The following is a 20,058-nucleotide window of genomic DNA, read 5'->3' on the forward strand; positions in this document are numbered from 1 at the left end:
CTCACCTGGGGAGCTTCCAAACATGCTGATGCTTAGGTCTACCTGCCAAGATCCGATTTCATTGGTCTGGGGCGTGGCCTGGGTATCCGAATTTTTTTTAAAAATGCCCCAGGCTATGCGCAGCCAAGGTTCAGAACCTCTCAGTGAGATGCTACGAAGATTTTTGACTTGGGCTTTAAAAGTGGAAACTAAATAAAATCAATGTCAAATCTCCAAAGAGTCAGGTTAAGCAATGAAAGCACCACACTTTTTTTCCGGCCTGCCTGAGACTGTAGTATATTTTCCGACATGTTTCTTCTTGGAAAAGATAGGATGGCAATGAAGAGAGAAACAGCTGTGCAAATAGAAGAAGTACAATGTGACAGCTCTCTTTCGAGGTGCGGTTTTGTTTTTTCTTCTCTCGAATAGAAACGAAGCGAAGGTTTTCTTGCTCTTTCCTGTATGCCAATGGGCCATACCTTGAGAGCCCTTGACACACATGCAGAACTCGGCCAGTCCAGAAGCTCCAGTCCTGATTGTGTAGTTTCCTGAGGGATCCCCAGGGCCTACAAGTCACTTATCCTCAAAAGGTTAAGATGAAATATTTTAGAAAGCAATTATTGTTGCAAGAAAGACTTATGTAAATAAACAAGGGGAAATGGGAGCCAGAAAGAGAGAGAGTGCACGGTAGGTACCTAAGCCAGAAGATGCCTAGTCTTATCGCTCCCTTGGGGCTTTAGCGTCTGAAAAATCTCTCCTGAAATCCTGCACTAGTGGCCAACTTCTCTGAGAACTGGTTTCTTCATGGATAAAGTGATACTTAACTTCCCGCATAGGAATCCTATAAAGATGGAGATACAGTATATTTAAATCATCTAATGCCTGGCATCGGGCATGCGACATGTTAGTTCTGTTATTTCTTTCCTTAAAACAGGATGTTCGTTATACGTGTTGTCATAAAAGGGAGGAAACGGTAGGAAGACACCTTTGGGATTGTGATGCCACGGGCTCCAGGGTCAAACAGAAGCCAGCTCCTGTCCCTGTGAGCTCTGTGACCTTGGGGAGATTGCTATGCCTTTCTGAGCAATAGTTTCCTCTTGGGAGAATGGGATAGTAATGTTCAGCTACACAGCTGCCACAGGCCTGTGCTGGGAGGCCTTGTGGGCAGAGACAGTGGGGCGTACTATTCCATCGCTAATGCCTAGAGAATGCACAGCGCGCAGTAGGTGCTCAAACATGTTTACTGCATGAAAGAGAGCTCTGATAAGACAGTTGCGTAAAAGGGAGCCTACTATTGCCTTGGCTTAGTGACATGTATTTCTGCAAATGCAGAGATCTTTTTATGTATACGCCTCCATTTAGGGCTTTGTTTTAGAAGGATCTTGTTTTTAGCAATCTGACCTCTGGATAAAACACCGGTAGGACGGTAGTGTACTAAATTTCTTATACTTTAGTTTTTAAAAGGCTTTGTGTTTGTTTAATGAGATAGCTTTTTAAAGGAGTCATAAATTGGCTCTAATGATTGTTGCTTTCAGACACTGGTTTGGGACATCTTTCATGTTTGTAATTGAATTTCCAAGTATAGTACTTATGAAAATGGACTCTACCTCCTGCCAGAGAGCACTGACTTCTGACATTATAAATTGGTTAGTACTGTTTAACATAAGCTGTGGTCTCTAACTGGTATGACAAAAGGCATTCACTTTGAAACACATGTCAGGAAAACAATCAATAGGGTAGCTCTGAAATTCTGACTTGTTTCTCTCTTATTGAGAAAAAAAATGAGAGGACATGGCTAGATGCCACATTTCTTAGAAAAATTTTAAAACCACGTGGCTCACTCAAATCCAACAATAAATTAATTACGGGTTAAAAAAACGTATAAAGAGAGTAGAAAGATTGTTTCATTGCCAAAGCCATCAGAGGAAGTAGAGAGTCCTGAAAAATTAAACTGAAACCTTAACATCTGGATCTTTAAAAATTCTTCTTTACAGAGAGATCACTTTTTTCTAAGAATAGGGGTTTCCAAATATCTTATATTGCCGAGCAACTCTCTTTGTTATAACAGGCAAAAATATAAACGTTTGCACAAGATGTTCAAAATAATACAGCTTCTGGGACCTCTACTGAGAATTAATTAGGAAGGTAAATTTATTACCTAAATAAATAAATAAACCTGAGTGCCACTCGGCGCCTGACATTAAGGGGTTATATACTTTCCATTAAAGAGGACTAATAAATATCGTTTAAAGGCTCAAGGGAGGGCTGGGAGAGGGAAGAAGGCTGGCGCACACCAGCTCAGGCGGTGCCAGATGTCAGCTGACTGCCTCCATTGAGATTACCATGGAAACACCTTCTCCTGGGACACTGCCATGAGGGTAGGGTGCTTTAGAAAGGATGATGGGGAGCAGAGCTGGCGCCAATGGATTTCAGTAGGGTTCACCCCTGTACATATTACAAGGACAATCCGTCTTCCACATGAAACAGTATCTTTCTAGCAAGTCACGTCAGATAAAGTAATAAAGCATGAAGCCTGGCATAATTACAATCCATTTACCTCTACAAAACCGGCACATCAGTTCAGATAATTGTCTCTTTTCTCTCCCTTGCTTGCTTTGAATTCTCCACAGAAAACGGAGGTATTTGTGTAATTAATTGGCTGCTTCCTTAGCCATCAAGCCCATACTGATAAAAAGGGACTATATCAAACAGCATTAATAGGCAGACTCAAACATTTTCCAAACCAACCTATCAGGCATAACTCACCGACAATAGGGTAAAGAAGAGTTCTAGCTGAGGTCAGGTTCAATGTTTCAGTTTATTCAGTCTCACTCGAAACCGGTGAACAGATTTTATGTTTATGCAAATTACGCTCAATCTTGGCAGCCAGCTCCGAGAGCGCCGGCTGGGGTGAGCCACATGAACTTGAATGGCAGAAGTGCACGGGTTCCAGCAAGGTGTGTCAGCCATGGGGTGCAAGCTTTCCCACCAATTTATAGTGATCTCTAGGATGATATTGTGAGCTAAAGAGGTTGTAATCAAAGTTCTGAATACAACATTACTAATTATGTGGATTGCTTCTCGCCTTTGTTCTCCATAGCAAGCCTCAGCGACCACAAGTCTCTCAGCTTCGTGAAAACATTCCAATTCTGACCTCACCCTGTAAAAATGTTAACCTTGCTTGACAACTGTATTGGAATTAATGCTTTAATTTGATATTACCACTTACAGATAGAGTGTAGAGAGTGACTCCAGGGGGATGATACGAATTTGACAGTAACACAGATTCCAGCGGGCTGTAGCCCTAACCTGACTGCATAGTAGTGGCACACAGAAAGCCACTCTGTGGCTAACAAAGGGGTCACCTGTAACTTGAATGATTGCCGTTGACAATTATTTGACCATGCCATTTGCGAGAACAATGAATGTTTACTGAAAATACTCTCAAATACCTGTGATGATTTCCTGTTTTTATCTTTCCTGTGACAAGTGACTCTGGAATCATTGTTACACGATAAGTTGATTGAATAATTTTTGCTAATGGGAGGAAACAAAGGTGCCAAGTTTATCTTTTAATTATATTTTGCTTAGGCTTATATAAAGATCAGTCTTTATCTCCTGAGCACAAACCAATTACAGACAGAGTGGAGAGATGACACCCATAGTTAAAGATTAACTGAGACCCCAGTGTGTGCTGAGTTACATAGCTTAGGGTAATAGAAAAATAAACGATACCACTACACACCTGCCAGAATGGCTAAAATGTAAAAAAATCCCTGAATACCAAATACTGGTGAGGACGTGGAGCAACAGGAACTCTCATTCATTGCTGGTGGGAATGCAAAATGGTACAGCCATTTTGGAAGACAGTTTGGCAGTTTCTTATAAAGCCAAACAGTCTTATCACGATGTAGCAATTTTGCTCATAGATATTCATCTAAATGATTTGAAAATTTGTGTCCACTTAAAAATCTGCATGCGAGTGTTTATAGCAGCTTTATTCATAATTGCCCAAAATTGGAAGCAACCGAGATGTCCTTCAGTAGGCGAATGGATAAACAAACTGTGGTCCATCCACACAATGGGTATTATTTAGTGATACAAAGAAATGAGCTATCAAGTCATAGAAACACATGGAAGAACCTCAAATACCTACTGCTAAGTGAAAGAAGACAGTCTGAAAAGGCTACAACTGTAGGATTTCCATTTTATGACATTTTAGAAAAGGCACAATTATAGAGAGAGTAAAATGACCAGTGGTTTGCAGGAGAGAAATAATAGTTGTAGAAATACATGTAGAAATGCAAGCGGCTTTCCCTCCTTGGCTGGCTGAGGATCGATGGCCATTATAAACAACACAGTAACTATTTGGACCAGGAAGTTCATGACCAGCCAACCACTTCAGCAGAAACAAATGGTCATTGAAGTCCTTCACCCTGGAAAGGCAATAGTACCTAAGACAGAAATTTGGGAAAAACTAGCCAGAGTGTACAAGACCACACGAGATGTCATCTTTGCATTTGGATTCAGAACCCATTTTGGTGGTGACAACTGGCTTCAGCATGACTTATGGTTCCTTGGATTACACAAAGAAAAATGATCCCAAACATAGACTTGTAAGACATAGCCTGTCTAAGAAGAAAACCGACCTCAGGAAAACAGTGAAAGGGACACACAAACAGAATGGAGAGAGGCAGGGGGACTTCAAAGGCCCCTGTTGGTGCTGGTAAAAAGGAGTCAAGATTCTGTAGTGACTTTATCTGGGGTGATTGTGCAGATTTTTCACGAGAGGAGAAATAAACTTTAAAGGCTTAAAAAAACATATTAAGAGCAAAATACTGGAAGAATTTGGTTATGAAAAAAGACCGGAAAAAGAAACTAAAAATAACAGGCATTGTTAGTGATGGGCAACTTATTAACAGGTAAATATTCGATGGTGATACTTATCTTAATTTTTATGCCAAATTCTAGTTGTTCACAGGAAAACATAGGTGGCTTATTCTACAAGCAGTTAGAAATTTAGGTAACAGTGGGGTAACATAATACCAGCTTGGCAACAATGAAACCTTTTCCAAGGCTGATCCACAAGGCAGAGTGAGCCGTATGTGTGCCATTTTCGTTGAGATGCGAGGCATAATCTTAAGTATGTGGAAGTGTACTATTCAAATAAAATTAACATCTCCTGATTTAACTGCCGGTTTATAGGAAATACAGGGACTAGGAGAATAAGTTAAATGAACAACAAGGGAAACAATCAGACAAATCCAGACAATACCAGTCTTGGATTCTTTAAAAAGTCAATGACATGCACAGTAAGTGTTGGTGAGGAGGTGGTGAAACCAGAACTCTTATACTACAGCAAATATATAATGGAGCAGCCACTTTAGAACAGTTTGGATTTTGTTTTTTAAAAAATAGGTGTCAGATCAAATATATGGTGATGGAAGGAGAACTGACTCTGGGTGGTGAACACACAATGGGATTTATAGATGATGTAATACAGAATTGTACGCCTGAAACCTATGTAATTTTACTAACAATTGTCACCCCAATAAATTAAAAAAAAAAATAGGTGTCAAAGACATTCTTGGAACATTTGAGGAAATTTGAATGTGTGCTGGATATTAAATGAGATTATGGAAATATTAATTTTCTTAGGTATGAAAAAAAGTAGTGTGGTTATAAAGGAGCATGTTCTCCTTTTTAGGGGAATGTACACAGGAGCATTTTAGTGGCAAAGTGTCCCGAGGGAGAGATAAAACAAATATGGCAGAAAATAAACACTGAATGCAGGTGGAGGGCATATGGGTGTTCCCTGTACTACTCTTTCCATTCTGTAAACATTTGAAAATGTTGTAATAAAAACTCAGAGGGACAGAAGTAGCAGTGACCTCTGAGGGAGTAGGAAGTTTTCAGGGAAGGAAAGACACCTTATCAAAGATGTCCTTTATTCCGTTCCTTCCTTGTTAATTGAAAGTAGAAAATATATCCTTTTAAAGTTCACACCCAGTTAGAGCTTTTGATAAGTGAGAAAGAGTTAGTGTCTGTTTCTACAACATAAAATCTAGAATAAGTCGTCAATTAAAAATTTTTTAAAGTCTGGCATAGAGGAGACCAAGGAGTATGATTGTAGCTCATTTAGAATAACAACATGACGCGAAAAGACCTTTTTAAACAGGAGCAGCAAACTGGAGGCCTGTGGGCTGTAGGTGGCCCCCACTCAAGTTTTGTTTGGCTCGCACGGCATTTAACAATCAGGAGATTTTACATGAAATGCGGACGGCAGCTTTTTCTAGGTGAGCCCAAAGATTTGGCATACTGGACTCAGACATGGCGATAACTGATGAGAGTGGAGTGGTCGCTGCCCCAGGACGGGATGTGTGCTTCATTCATTTCCAAACCTGTCTGATCCCTAAAGGAATGTGACTTTTTGACTATGAAAATGGGTAAACAGTAAGTTGTCCCTTCTGGTAAGATTTGCTTTACCAAAATCCTCATCTCTCCTTCCCTTCATATGGATGTGGCTAATGAGAACATTACGTTGGGAGGAGGTGCAATTGAAAGGAGGGGATTTGGAAATTTATTAATTTTAGAGTTCATAAAATCTTTGTCCAACAGTAATTAAAATGGTAATTGGCACATGGATAGCCAATAGACCAAAATAGAGTAGAGAAACTGAACATACGGACACTCTCATTAATGACAAAGGCAACAGTGAAGAGCGGTGGCGGGGAAGGTGGTCTTATCAATAAATGGTGCTGGGCCAACTGTTTACCCATATGGGGGAAAATGGACCCTGGGCTGTAGCCTCACATACACACCAATCACTATTCCAATGGAATACTGATACTAATAAATGATTACAACAGCAAAGATATATTAAGCTCTAGTTCAGACACTCATTTCCAAAGAAAAATAGAACTAGGACTATTTTGTTTATTGACACAAGGTACTAATAATATTGCTTTGCCCGTCTGAATGATGATGAGAGTAGACAATGAGGCAATGGTAGAGGAGAGGAAGGCGATCTCTAAGTCACACAATAAAAAAAGGTTAACTTAAGAGTTTTTCCTTCTTTTTTACTGTAAATTTAGTTTTCTTCAAATGTTGTTTTTAATTCTGCAATGTGTATTGCTTTTAAGTTAACAGAAACTGGCCAGAACAATACAACAGAAAATAATCTGATGAAGTCTTATATTTAAAAAATAATTTAGAAAGAAAGCCAGTGCAGTAGAATGTTGACTGTAAGACAATAGCTTTATGTGGCATTATATAAATTAAAAAATATATATGAAACAAAGATTGTCCTACAAGCAATAAATGAACTTAAAGTTCATGGACTTTTCTTCCCTATAGAACACACACACACACACACACACACACACACTGTCACACATGCACGCACACATATGTACCATAAATTACTACATATATGGCACAATTTAAGTCCTGTTTGAGAAAGACTGGGATTCTGGCAATTGGAATGGGGTAGGTGGGACAAGTCTAAGGACCCAAAGATGCCCTATGAACCTGGCCTATCTGAAGCCCTTCTCTCCCACTGATCCGTTCCCACTGGGAAAATCTAATGACCCATCCCCAATTCAGCATGATTTGTGACTAAGGTACAAATGTGACTTGGACTTAGGGACAATAGTAAAAAATTGTACAGGGAAGAGATCAATTATATCCAGAATGAATTATAATAATTATCCATGCTATACTAGGAAAAGTCAGGAAAAACTCTGCATAGATTTGCAAGTGCTTGACAAAGAACTAAAATACCCATCTGGATCATGCAGAATTGGTTGCTATGGTGAGGCCTCATCTGAGACATTGTTCAATATGTTACTGCAGGACGAAGCTCTAATGGTTTGTTGGGTTGGCTGATTTTGATGTGAGCCCAGCGCTGGCCCATGTTGTCCAGCAAGAAAAGCGACTGACAGTAAGAAGACACACAAAGAGAAGTGGCAGAAACTGAGACTGGCAGAAACTTGTCTGAGGGCCCCTGAGGATAACATGGTCCCGCAGAGCTGCCTCAAAACCTGAATGGTAGTGTGTCCTGGGTTTCCATGAGGCTCCCTTCCTTTACTATCACGTGTCTCCTTCTCAAAAACAAAGCAAAATAGTACTTAAGATAGTATGTGGTCACAGTCTGTCCCTTGGAGCCAATGCAGAAGGAGAGAATGAAAAGTAGAGAATGAGAGAAGTGTGGGACCCTTAGCTATATGGTTTTACTGATTCCTCTTCTTCCTGAAAACTTTCCAATTGGATTCTGAGACACAGTGTTTTCAGAGTTCTTTTCTTTCCTAGAATAATTCATAGCCTGATGGAACTGAAGGGAAATTAGAGCCTCATGAAGCACATTAAAAGAGAGATGAGAAAATGGAGGACCACAGGGAGAATAGAGTTCCTTTTTATTCCATTTCCTTCCTTCTGCTATTCTCTTTTCCCCACCATTTAATGTATGGATATAGATATTTTTTAATAATCTGCCCCCTTTTTCCCTCTAGACTCATAATTTCAGCTTCTACATGGATTCCCTCTTAAAAGTTTTTATCGTAAGTGAATTCTTTCCCCTCTATAATATTAGACTTCCAATTATCTATGGGATATATATTTGTAAGTTTCATCAATACCTAAAACTCAACATGGTTAAAGTTGAAATCATTTTCCTAATCCCCTTCCAGCGTCTTCATCACTATTATTAGCATTTTCATTTTTTAAAGATTCCTTGTCTTACACTTTGTTTTCAATTTCAAAATAGTTCAATCATACAAAAAGGGTGTAAGGAATAAAATAACAAATACATCCCTATTATCCCGATTTAATATTCTGCCATATTTGCTTCACACTCTAAAACATTTGTATGGATACAGTTGGAAGTCCCCTATCCCGGTCATCTCGTTCCCTCCTACGAGGTCGCCACTCCTCAGAAGTTAGTTCTTCCCAGAAGCACACCAGGAGACAAAGGCTGGTGAGCATACAGCATTGATTTGGGAGGTGCAGGGGCACTGGTGAGAGAGTGGGGAGGTGGTTCAGGGAAGGGAAGGCAGCCAGTAAGGCCGGTGAAGCCAGGCACCACTATGGGCAGCTGCAGCTAACTCCTGCAGGGACATTCTAGGCGATGGTATAAAACACACCTCAGAATTATCTTGGCTAATGAGTGGTGGTGTTGGCGTATTGACCCCCCCCCCACGCATTAGTCATTAAGTGTTGGGGAGGGCAGGGGTGGGCATTTCAAGCCCTCTGTGTGAGAGGGCAAAGTGAATTGGTTCTGGCTGCCGGAGCGTAGCCTTTTGACAAAGATGTTGGCTGATGGAACACAGGCTGGAAGGCACAAAAGTAAGGGAAGACAGGGGATGTAGGCAGAGTACTGACAGCATCTGCGGCAGCGTGTACCCATCCTACTGACATTGTATTACCGTTACTACAATTGTTAGACGCTGTTCATTTGTATGATCTCATTCTAGAAAACTGATAACATTAATAATATGTGATGAAAGGGAACAGTGACTATAAATACGTGTCTACACCAGGCAACATAAAAAAGGAAGTCAGTTTGGGAAAATAACTTCAGTGCAAAGAGTTGTTTAACTATTTATTGAATTTATATCTTGGGCTTGATTGAGCTCCCATTAACAGAAAGTAAAGAGAGAAAACACATACTATGATTTATTTTTGTTTGGCTCCACACTTCGTTAGACTTTGACAAAATTTGAGTTCTTCCCCTTATCTTCCTCCACCTCCTACTTTAAGATTGCAAAGTTATGAGGCTTAAACTGTACTTGATATCTAAGATTACATGTCTTTGCTAAGAATGTTTCGACATAGCATTTTCTTCTTAGCGGCAATCCATTAGCCTCTACTGAAAGGGAGGGAGAAAGGTGTGTGTGTGTGTGTGTGTGTGTGTGTGTGTGTGTGTGTGTGTGTGTGTGTGTGTGTGTGTGTGTGTGTTGGGGGGAATGTATAATGGAGCCAGATCTCAACCCCACAATCAGGGCTATAAGCCTGCAGTGATGTTCTAAATCATTTAGCAAAGCCAGGGGTAATCTGCCTTCTTTGTACCTCACATCCAACAGAACAGAATTCCTGATTTAACAAAGTAAAACTACGAAACAATATGCTTCCTATTTCCTTTTGCAGAGACCAAAAGGATTTAAAATAATCTTGAATCACAGTCCTCACAGATTCCATTATTGGAGAAACACAGACCTCCCTCTTTAAGAACTAGCAGACAGAGAAAAATCACCTCACACATACAAAGATCCAGTAGTCCAGTGGGGTCTTTGTGAAGAATCAGAACAGTCACTTGTAAAGCAGACTCCATAAAGCAGGAAAAAAATAAAAATAAAAATCTCACACTGAGATTCAAGAAGACTGAGATAATTTCTTATTTCAAATAAGGAATGATTACAGAATTTGAAGATGACATGGAGACAATGAACAACTGAGTAGGTTTATATCAGAGGAAAAATATATTGGTGAAAAGAACTTCTGGAAACAGCATACGTTTTACATTTAAAAGAGAGGTAATGTTTTTATAAAGTAATTATCTACTGTTTCTCTACCAGATTCCATTTCCAGAAACAAGCCTTATGAAAATAAATAAGAAAATATATTACGAGTCACAACATTTAAGCAGTGAATAGGATGAGGAATAGAGAAAGATCACATAGAATGTAGTCTTTACCCTTAAAAAAAAAAAAAGCCTTGTTAATCTATTGGAAACTTTGGACCCTTCTAGAAAATTGTACATTTGTATAAAACATAAGACTGGCATAAAATTTCCGGAATTCATGGGCTTCCTAAAGCCCCAAAGGTTTAGTTCATTAGTGGTCCGTGAACACCCAGGTGGCTAGTCCTTTATTCAGAGAGAAGCAGAGAATACTCACGTTGTACAGAGGGATGGTCTTCATCACCTTGTACTGCTTCGTGGGATCCATTTTATACAGGTGACGATCAGTGACAAAAATTGCTCGGTCTTCCACCTTACTAAATCGATTGACCTGTAAGAAAACAAGCCGATAAACTACGTCATCTCATGAAGAATGAAATCAAATTATCTGCCAGGAAAACATCTAGCGCAGAAGCGGCTGGTTGTTGAGACACATTCTTTAACAGATGTATGGCCACTCCACTGGATGCAACAGAGATCTAAAAGGAGTAGCAGTTTCCAGATTTGTGGAATCTTACAATTTAAATTTCACGATTTTACAATTTAACAGGGAAACAAGAAAAACACAAAAGAATTAAAGGACTGAAAACATGTAACCCAGACACTAAAGAAAATGGAAAGATAACCCCCAAATTTTTAATAGGTCAGAATTTCTGCAAATCATATATCTGATACAGGACTTGTATCTAGAATATGTAACAACTAGAATATATATTGTATCTAGAATATATAGCTCAATAGTAAAAATACAAAAAAAAAACAAAACCCTATTAAAAAATGGATAAAGAATTTAAATAGACATTTCTCCAGAGAAGATATACAAATATCCAATAAGCACATAAAAAGATGTTTGACACCATTAGCCACCAGGGAAATGTAAATCAGAACTACAATGAGATACCACTTCATACCCAAACAGATAACAATAATTAAAAAAAACCCAGATAATAACAAATGCTGGCCAGGATGCGGAGAAATGGGAGCCCTCATCACTACTGGTGGGAATACAACATAATGCATGCAGTCACTTTGGAAAACAGTCTGGCAGTTCCTCAACCAGATAAACATAAAATTACCATATGATCCAAAAATTTCACTCCTAGGTATATATAGCCATGGGAATTGAAAACATAATCGCACAAAAACTTGTGCCTGAATGTTCACAGCAGCATTAATCATAATAGGTTAAAAGTAGAAATAACCCAAATGTCCATCAACTAATGAAGTGATTAATAAAATGTGATATATCCATACAATGAAATATAATTTGACAATAAAAAGAATGAAGTAGTGATATACGCTATAACATGGATCACCCTTGAAAACATTATGTTAAGTAAAAGAAGCCAGTCACAAAGGACCACATATTATATGATTGCATTTATATGAAATGTCTGGAATAAGCAAATCTATAGAAACAGAAAGTAGATTACCAGTTATATAGGGCTGGAGAGATGAGAGGCTTTGGGGAATGACAGCTAATGGGTGTGGTTTTCTTTGCGGATAATGAAAATGCTCAAAAATTGATTGTGGTGATTGATATACAACTCTGAATATATTAAAAACTATTGAATTGTATACTTTAAAATGGTAAATTGTATGGGGATGTGAATTATATCTCAATAAAGCTGTAAAAAAATGTAACCCCTATTTGAAACCCTCATTTTGTCCCTTTCCTAATGCCCTGGGAAGGTGTATTTCAGATTAAATTCCCTCAACTAGAGGGACAGTGTGTCATTAAATCTACATGTTCAAAAATGGACAGTGTCTTCAACTTGCCAATGGCACAAATAATTGTCTCATACGTATTACTACCCATAAGAAGAATGGGCCAGGTGAGAAGGCAGTGAGTGCCCCACACAGAAAGGATGCAAGCAGAAGCTAAGTGGACATCTGCTGTGGGTGTGCTGGGAATAGGAAGTCTAGGGATCTCCAAGGTCCCTTTCCACTCAGATTCTATGATTCCTTTACCTGACTCTCAAGTTTTCCCACCTGCCACTTATTTTGCTTTATGTCAAGGGCTCTGCTCTTGTCTGACAGGTTTTTCTCGTATTATGTTCTCTTTATGATTTTCTACTCCTTCCTTTTCATCTATGTATATGTCAAGATATTGCTCAAGTTAGATCATTATAAAACCTCTTTAATTTCTATAGTAAAAAGAAAATGATTGCTCTTTTCTCTGAACTTCTATTTCACAGTTGTAGAATCAGTATATAGAATATATGTAAAATTAAGAAAGAACCAAAAAGAAAAATTAACATTGAAACCAAAGGGCACAGGTTTTCTTTCTTTCTTTTTTTAGGTTTTTTATTTTTTATTTTTAGGTTTTTCTTTTAAAGCAGGATATTTGAGAATATGAAGAGGACTGGCTTAAGAGCTTTTGCTAACATAAAACACTGGATACGTCTTTACTCTTTGTCTGAAAAGAAAGATAGGAAAGAAGGTTGACTGGTGCTTATAAAGACCAAGGCAATCAAGTCACATCTATGGTTAGTCTGTATCTTCTCATTACGAGGTTGAGCTACTCTCTACATCTCTCTACTAAAAGGGCAAATATTTCATTTAATAATTGGAAAGCCTTAATAATTTCAAGGACAGTTGACTTGTAATTTTTAGACCATGGATGTTATTTTAAAAATACACTTGTTAAAATAATTATGTAGAACGCTGTGTTTTAAAAGTTGCAGGTGAAGCTCTGTTTTGCAAAAGAGGTTGGTTTTACTTATCAATTTTGTGATAATTAATCTAATGACTATAACCTTACTAATCTAGGTCTAATTAACTCAGCGAATATAAAAGGTTATACAGATTGTCTTACTATTGGAAGTATATATAAAAAAAGCTGGTTTCCTTGTAAAATCACTGCAAATAAGTTATCAACATAGTTATAAATAAGATAACAAATTCACTTCAAAACAAAGTAAAAATCTTACATACAACTATATAATTTCTTTTCTGATGGTTAAGAAATAGCAAAACTAATCTGTGGCAAAAGCAATCAGAACAGTGGTTATCTCTGGTGGTGGTGGGACTTGGCTGGGAAGGGGCATGAGGGAGCTTTTTAGGGTGATGGGAACATTCTGTATCTTGATAGGGTTGTAATTTACATCTGTCGATGTACTTGTCAAAATTCAACGAACTATATACTTCAGATTTGTGTATTTACCTGTATATAAATTATACCTCAATAAAACGCATCGATAAAAACAAAAACAATGTAGAATCTCAAATATCCATGACAGATTTCTATTGCCTTATTTCATGAACAGTAATTCTGTCTTCCAGGCTGACTGGCAGCTCCTTGAGGGTTGTAAGCATATGGTATCTTTCATCTCGTCCCTGCCAGCCTCCAGTACAGAAGTGGGCCACCTATGGCAGTCACTACAGACTTGCTCACCAGTTGGTTCTGAGCACTTTTAATCCCACAGAATAATTTCAAGAACTCTACTTCCCCACATGAGCCAATCAGTGTTGATGATAGGAACTGCCAGACTGGCAAACAGATGGAGATGGCTGCAGTACCCTGGGGAGGTTGCACAATGTATGAGAAAAAAAAATCCCCAAGTGGCAAATAGAAGCACGGGGCTAAGTAGCTTAAGTCCCCATGGCCCAGTTTGGTCCTGGAAAAACTTTATTTCTGCACTGAAGAAAAAGGACCTGTGGACCTCTTGCTTGTTTATTTCTGAGGCTGCAAGCCCCTTTATGAGAATAAGCTATTTCTTTCATAAAAAAGCTCTCTAGCATAGCATGCACTATATAAGCACATGGATTGCTAATTTGGAATTATTTATTCTCCTGGTTGGAATTGTTGAGCCTTATTAGTACATTTTCTTTTCTCATACAGTGTCTTTCCCATGAGTTAATTTAATTTTTCCCTTCAGAATGTAAGTTTCAAGACCAGCCATCATTATAAGACTATACACACAGAACACCGACAGGCCAGGCAAACTGTCCTGAGTGAAACATACCTGGAGAAACATATCTGTGCCTGTATTTGCAGCTTTGTATTACTGGTAGTAGCTACCCTTATCAAATCTTTAGACCCTCAATTTCATTGAGAAAAACGTCTTTCTATAATCAGAAATCTAAAATGGGACTGAATTTGTTTTTCTATACATTTCTTAATCCTGCACATGACTCCGATTAATTAAAAAAAAATTATACTGGTTAACATTTACTCAAATTAAGTAATTTGATAAATGGTTTTCCCCCAAAATTTACAATGTGCATTTTCAAGCTCTTTATAAGCTGCTGATGATATACAAAGGAATGCCATGAAGCCATTGGTTATAATAAGACTGTGAGACTAGCAGATTGTGTTGAGACAGATTAGAAATTTGTAAGTGAAAATAATTTCACACAATGTATAAAGAAAATAAAACTAGGTAATGGGATTGAGAGGAAATGTACGTGTGTGTGATTTTGTAGAATGCTAATTAGAGAAAATGATCACATTTGCAGGTAAATCTTTTTTCTAACAGACTGAATTAACAACGGGATATTTTATAACTATGTCGTTAATTACCTGCTGATTAGCATGTTTTAACTTTAGATTTGGGTAATATTTAAATCAAAGTACCGAGCCCTAAAAATTACTGAACTTCAATGTCATGTTTCTCAGTGACTAGGAAAAAAAGGAAAGCAAAACAAAACAACAAGTCCTGAAAACCCTCCACTAAGTAGACCAGAAGGCACAGTTGTGATATATAAATCCCCCGTTCCTACTTCCAAGATCTTATTTTCAAGATGCAAACGAAGAAGTCAGAGATTAATTTGAAAACATCATTAGCGTTGGTGGGACATACAGCTGAGTAAATGAGGTCAGGTGGGCGGGGCATAGCACTATATATTGCAATGGGAAGGATACAGCAAACTAAAACTCAAGTTTTAGTTTGAATGTTAGTCAGCCTTCTCCCTTTTGCCTCATAGTTTTAGAAACCAGTCAATTCTCTAAGTGTTTCCTTATAACCAATGTATATTTTTCAGTCTTCAACTTGACAAAAATGGTATCTGTAATTAAGAGTAAAATAGAGTTTATGTGGTGAAATAATGACGACTCTGGGTAGTAATTATTCGCTTTGCATGGCAACAGTTTTTGCCACACAAGTGAATGGGCCCTTGTCAGGAGACTTGAAATAAGTGATTGTAGGGCTTCTACATCAGCATTTTCTAAGTTGTTTTGCACAACCTGGGCCTGATGTGATACTTTGTGAGAGAAAGGGGTCCAAGTCAAGTTGGTCTGAGGAACAATGTAAACCACAGCGTCCCTGGGATATTTATAACCCACAAATATATTAAAGGCTCTGAGAATTCGGCACTTAAAGAGCATGCTTAACTGTTTAACCCAGCATTTCCCCAATAAACGGAATTATGGAACCCTTTCTGAAAACAAATTAATATTCAACACAACACTGGTTTGTGAAACCTATGGTGGAGAACACTAACCATCATTTGTATCCATCTTAGACTGGAGAACAGAGAACATCTAAGATGAAATCTGAATAATAAGTCAATAGGGTTCCTCATCTTTTGTGAATTCATATTGAGAAATATATGAGCGTGTTGCAAAAGAATATGAAAAAATGTTTTTGCGTAATTTCACAAGGTCATGCAATAGTCAAAAACAATAGGCCACAGTGGTAGAGTATTGTCCTTTTTAATGACATGTCCATTAGTTAATCTAGAAACCAACAAAAATAAGCCTCAAAGCAGCAGTTTTATTGAAACTCTGTTTAGAAATATTACGTTCTTTTTTCCTGCAAAAATGTAATTTCTAAAGAGAACAGGTCATAAATCTTAACCTTCTGTTTTGGCAACTCAAATCATCCTGAAAACACGCATCAAGTGAGTAAGAAGGACATCACGTAACAAAGAAAAGCTTTATGTTGCATAACTCAGCTAAAGCAAAATGGAAAGAAAAACTTTTCATATACCTATGTAAATTTGTAAATTCAAACTTAATCATAATAATTATGGCATAGGGACACTAATTTTCTTCCACTTAAATTCATAACGTAATAGAAAAACTGAACTATAGACTCAGGATTAGATCAGATCTCATTTTATTTCTTCTATTACCCAAGCTAAAATCCTCAATGAAAGAAAAAAAATCACTATCCTCTTGCTTTTGCCTGAATACTTCTAGTGATCGGTATATAGGTTTAGTCAGAACCACAGGGAGCCAGAGATAAAGTTTCCCTGGAGAGTCAGCCTGGGAGAAAACACATTATGAGTGAGAACAGCTATCTGCAGAAGTGTCTCACCTTAAAGGACATTTTATAACTGTAGTTAATAGAAAGTGGCTGCTTCATAAAGAAAGTATAAAAAAGAGTGTTTTATTGAAATCGCGTCAAATTTATTTTGGTACATCCTTGGGATTCAAAAGCTTCTAAAGAGGACATTATCTAATCTATAGTGTGAAGAAATATTATTTTGCATTGAATTCAGAAATAAAGGAGCATGCCTACAGAAATTTTCAGTTTTTACCCAGCAGGACCCAGGGGGAGAGACGCTGTTAGACATTAAATTGCCATCACTGGAAAGAGAGAATCAGAGACCTCAGGCTTTTCCATACACAGTAGAATGTTAACTGTGAAAACCACCCAACTCTCTTTGCTCAGTTGTTCTGGTTACTAATACGACTTCCCAGATAGCTTGACACTAGAAGGGAAGTATCCTAAATAGTAGACACGAGGAATCACTGAAACGGTACCTTCCTTCGTTAAATTCACACACTGGCATTAGGGCTTATACTTTTTTGTGTGGGTCTGTGACTCTGGTTGGGAAAAAGTCATTTCTTTTTTTTTTTTTTTTTTTTAAAGATTTTATTGGGGAAGGGGAACAGGACTTTATTGGGGAACAATGGTCAAATTGTTGTCCTTTCAATCTTAGTTGTGGAGGGTTCTGTTCAGCTTCAAGTTGTTGTTCTTTCAGTCTTAGTTGTGGAGGGCGCAGCTCAGCTCCAGGTCCAGTTGCCGTTGCTAGTTGCAGGGGGCACAGCCCACCATCCCTTGCGGGAGTCGAACCGGCAACCTTGTGGTTGAGAGGACGCCCTCCAACCAACTGAGCCATCCGGGAGCTCAGCGGCAGCTCAGCTCAAGGTGCCATGTTCAATCTTAGTTGCAGGAGGCGCTGCCCACCATCCCTTGCGGGAGTCGAGGAATTGAACTGGCAATCTTGTGGTTGAGAGCCCACGCTCCAACCAACAACTGAGCCATCCGGGAGGCAGCTCAGCTCAAGGTGCCGTGTTCAATCTTAGTTGCAGGGGGCAGAGCCCACCATCCCTTGCGGGACTTGAGGAATTGAACTGGCAACCTTGTGGTTGAGAGCCCACTGGCCCATGTGGGAATCGAACCGGCAGCCTTTGGAGTTAGGAGCAGGGAGCTCTCACCGCCTGAGCCACCGGGCAGGCCCCGGGAAAAAGTCATTTCTTGATTGGCTGATCAACTCTAGGTGCACTTTTATAAAATAGTGTTTCTGGATCTAGGAGTTCAGAATTAGACTCTGGTCTTTGGTTGCTGGCAGTATTAGACTCCACCATACTGCCAGCAAGCTTTGCTTGATGACCTTGATTTCACTCTCAGTTGAAAACTGGCTGCTCTCTCTTTTGTTAAAAAGTTTATATTATGTTGAATTGATCTCTTCTTCCTTAAAATGTCTGAGCAGTAAGTTACATTTTTTATGAACTACATGGATAAAGTTTAATCTCCTTCTTCTGTTATACTATTTGGTCAGTCTGGCTAAAGGTTTGTCAGTTTTCTTGATCTTTAAATCAATTTGTGGTTTTGTCTATTTTTTCTATTTTTTTATTCTCCATTTTATTGATTTCTGCTCTAATCTTTATTATTTCCTTCTGCTTGCTTTGGGTTTAGTTTGCTCTTCTTTTCCAGTGTCTTAAGGTAGAAGATTAGGTAATTAATATGAGATCTTTCATCTTTTTATTGTAGGCATTCCATTTCCCTCTAAGACATCTTTAGCTGTATCCCGTACGTTTTGGTATGTTGTGTCTTCATTTCCTAATGTTCTGATTTTCCTGGGAATTCTTTTTGACCATTGGTTATTCAGGAGTGCGTCAGTTAAATTCTACCTATTTGTGCATCCCCGAAATTTCTTTCTGTTATTGATTTCTAATTTGACTCCATTTTTGTCAGAGAATATACTTCGTATGGTTTCAATCCTTTTAAGTTTATTGTTTTATGACGATAGTGTTTTCCTAAAATCTTGCAAACGCTGGTCATTATCAGCATTTTAAAGTTTCCCCAATTCATAGTTGAAAAACAATGTTTCATTATTTTGATCAGAATTACACTGCAATTATGTACTTTTTGAAAATTTGAAACAAAATAGCTCTGAAAAATCACCTAAACCAGGACCTCTGCTGTGAGATAATTCTTTGATAGTTTCTTAATTCCTCTTTTGGATACTGGCATATTTATATCACTATCTTTTCTGGGGTCACTCTAGGCAATGCTTTTCTTAAATTCACCATTTCATCAATATTTTAAAATTTATTTTTGTAATTTAAAAAAATGCCCTTTTATAATTATTTAAATTTCCTCTCTCTCTACTTTTCTAAACAAGTATTTTTAGGTTTTAAAAAAACAACTATGTCCCTTGCCTTCCACCCTCCATCTTTCACTCTTCCATTTGCCAACTGCAATCATCTCCAGGTAAGTAACAGTCCACACACATCCTGCTTCAGATAAGCAAATATATTCGTAGCACATAACCTTTCCCCCCCACCTTCCAAATCGCACTATGTCCATCTCTCTTTTTCAAACTATGTTTTTCCTCCCCCCCCCTTGTTTTTTAAAATAGTAATAAAACATGTATAAAAAGTACTAAATGACCATTAAATACTAGGAAGACCAGTAGGTGCTATGAAAGACACACGTGCAGTAAAATACAAATCCTTGACCTCACGGAGGTCCTTCCCTCTCCTGTTTTAAAAAGAAATGGTTATCAAAAATGTCCACTTCCCTTATAAAGGCTTTCTAGCAGCCTAACTTGAAACTCGTAGTCACCTCAGCCCTCCCACCAATGCCTCACCACAGACGGGAATAGCTCACTGATGACGTAGCTAGTTATGTACCTATTGTCATGTTTTATTGAGGTCACATCTCAGGAAGGTTCATCTGAACCAGTCTTTTCTTTCCAAGGAGGTCTGTTTCACGGCCGCCTTACCTTACGGACATGACAGGAAAAGAGGACGTTCATGTATTTGTCCTTCCGTTTCAGCTCATTAGCAACAGGGACAAAAGTGCCTGAGGTCTGAGGTGTATCTGGCTTCTGAAAGAAAAAGGAAATATGATGAGGTGAATATGCTTAGCATTTCAGACGAAAAGGTGATCTTTTAGTATCCTGCTTTATTACTATGCTCATGTAGTTCCATACACGTATTTTTT

At 38.3% G+C, this 20,058-nt stretch overlaps 1 protein-coding gene across 1 annotated transcript in view; it reads right to left on the minus strand.

Moving 5' to 3' along the window:
* The window catches only part of MYO1D (myosin ID), a 285,824-nt gene that overhangs the window by 104,179 nt on the left and 161,587 nt on the right, over nt 1-20,058 (minus strand). The window contains exons 19-20 of the mRNA XM_019732584.3: nt 19,838-19,942; nt 10,872-10,985 (exon numbers count right to left, since the gene is read on the minus strand). Of these exons, the coding sequence (XP_019588143.1) occupies nt 10,872-10,985; nt 19,838-19,942 (219 nt within the window). The remainder of the gene's footprint in view (nt 1-10,871; nt 10,986-19,837; nt 19,943-20,058) is intronic.

Source organism: Rhinolophus sinicus, chromosome 12, assembly GCF_057876585.1.
Source record: "Rhinolophus sinicus isolate RSI-liver-muscle chromosome 12, RSI-T2T, whole genome shotgun sequence".
NCBI lineage: Eukaryota > Metazoa > Chordata > Mammalia > Chiroptera > Rhinolophidae > Rhinolophus > Rhinolophus sinicus.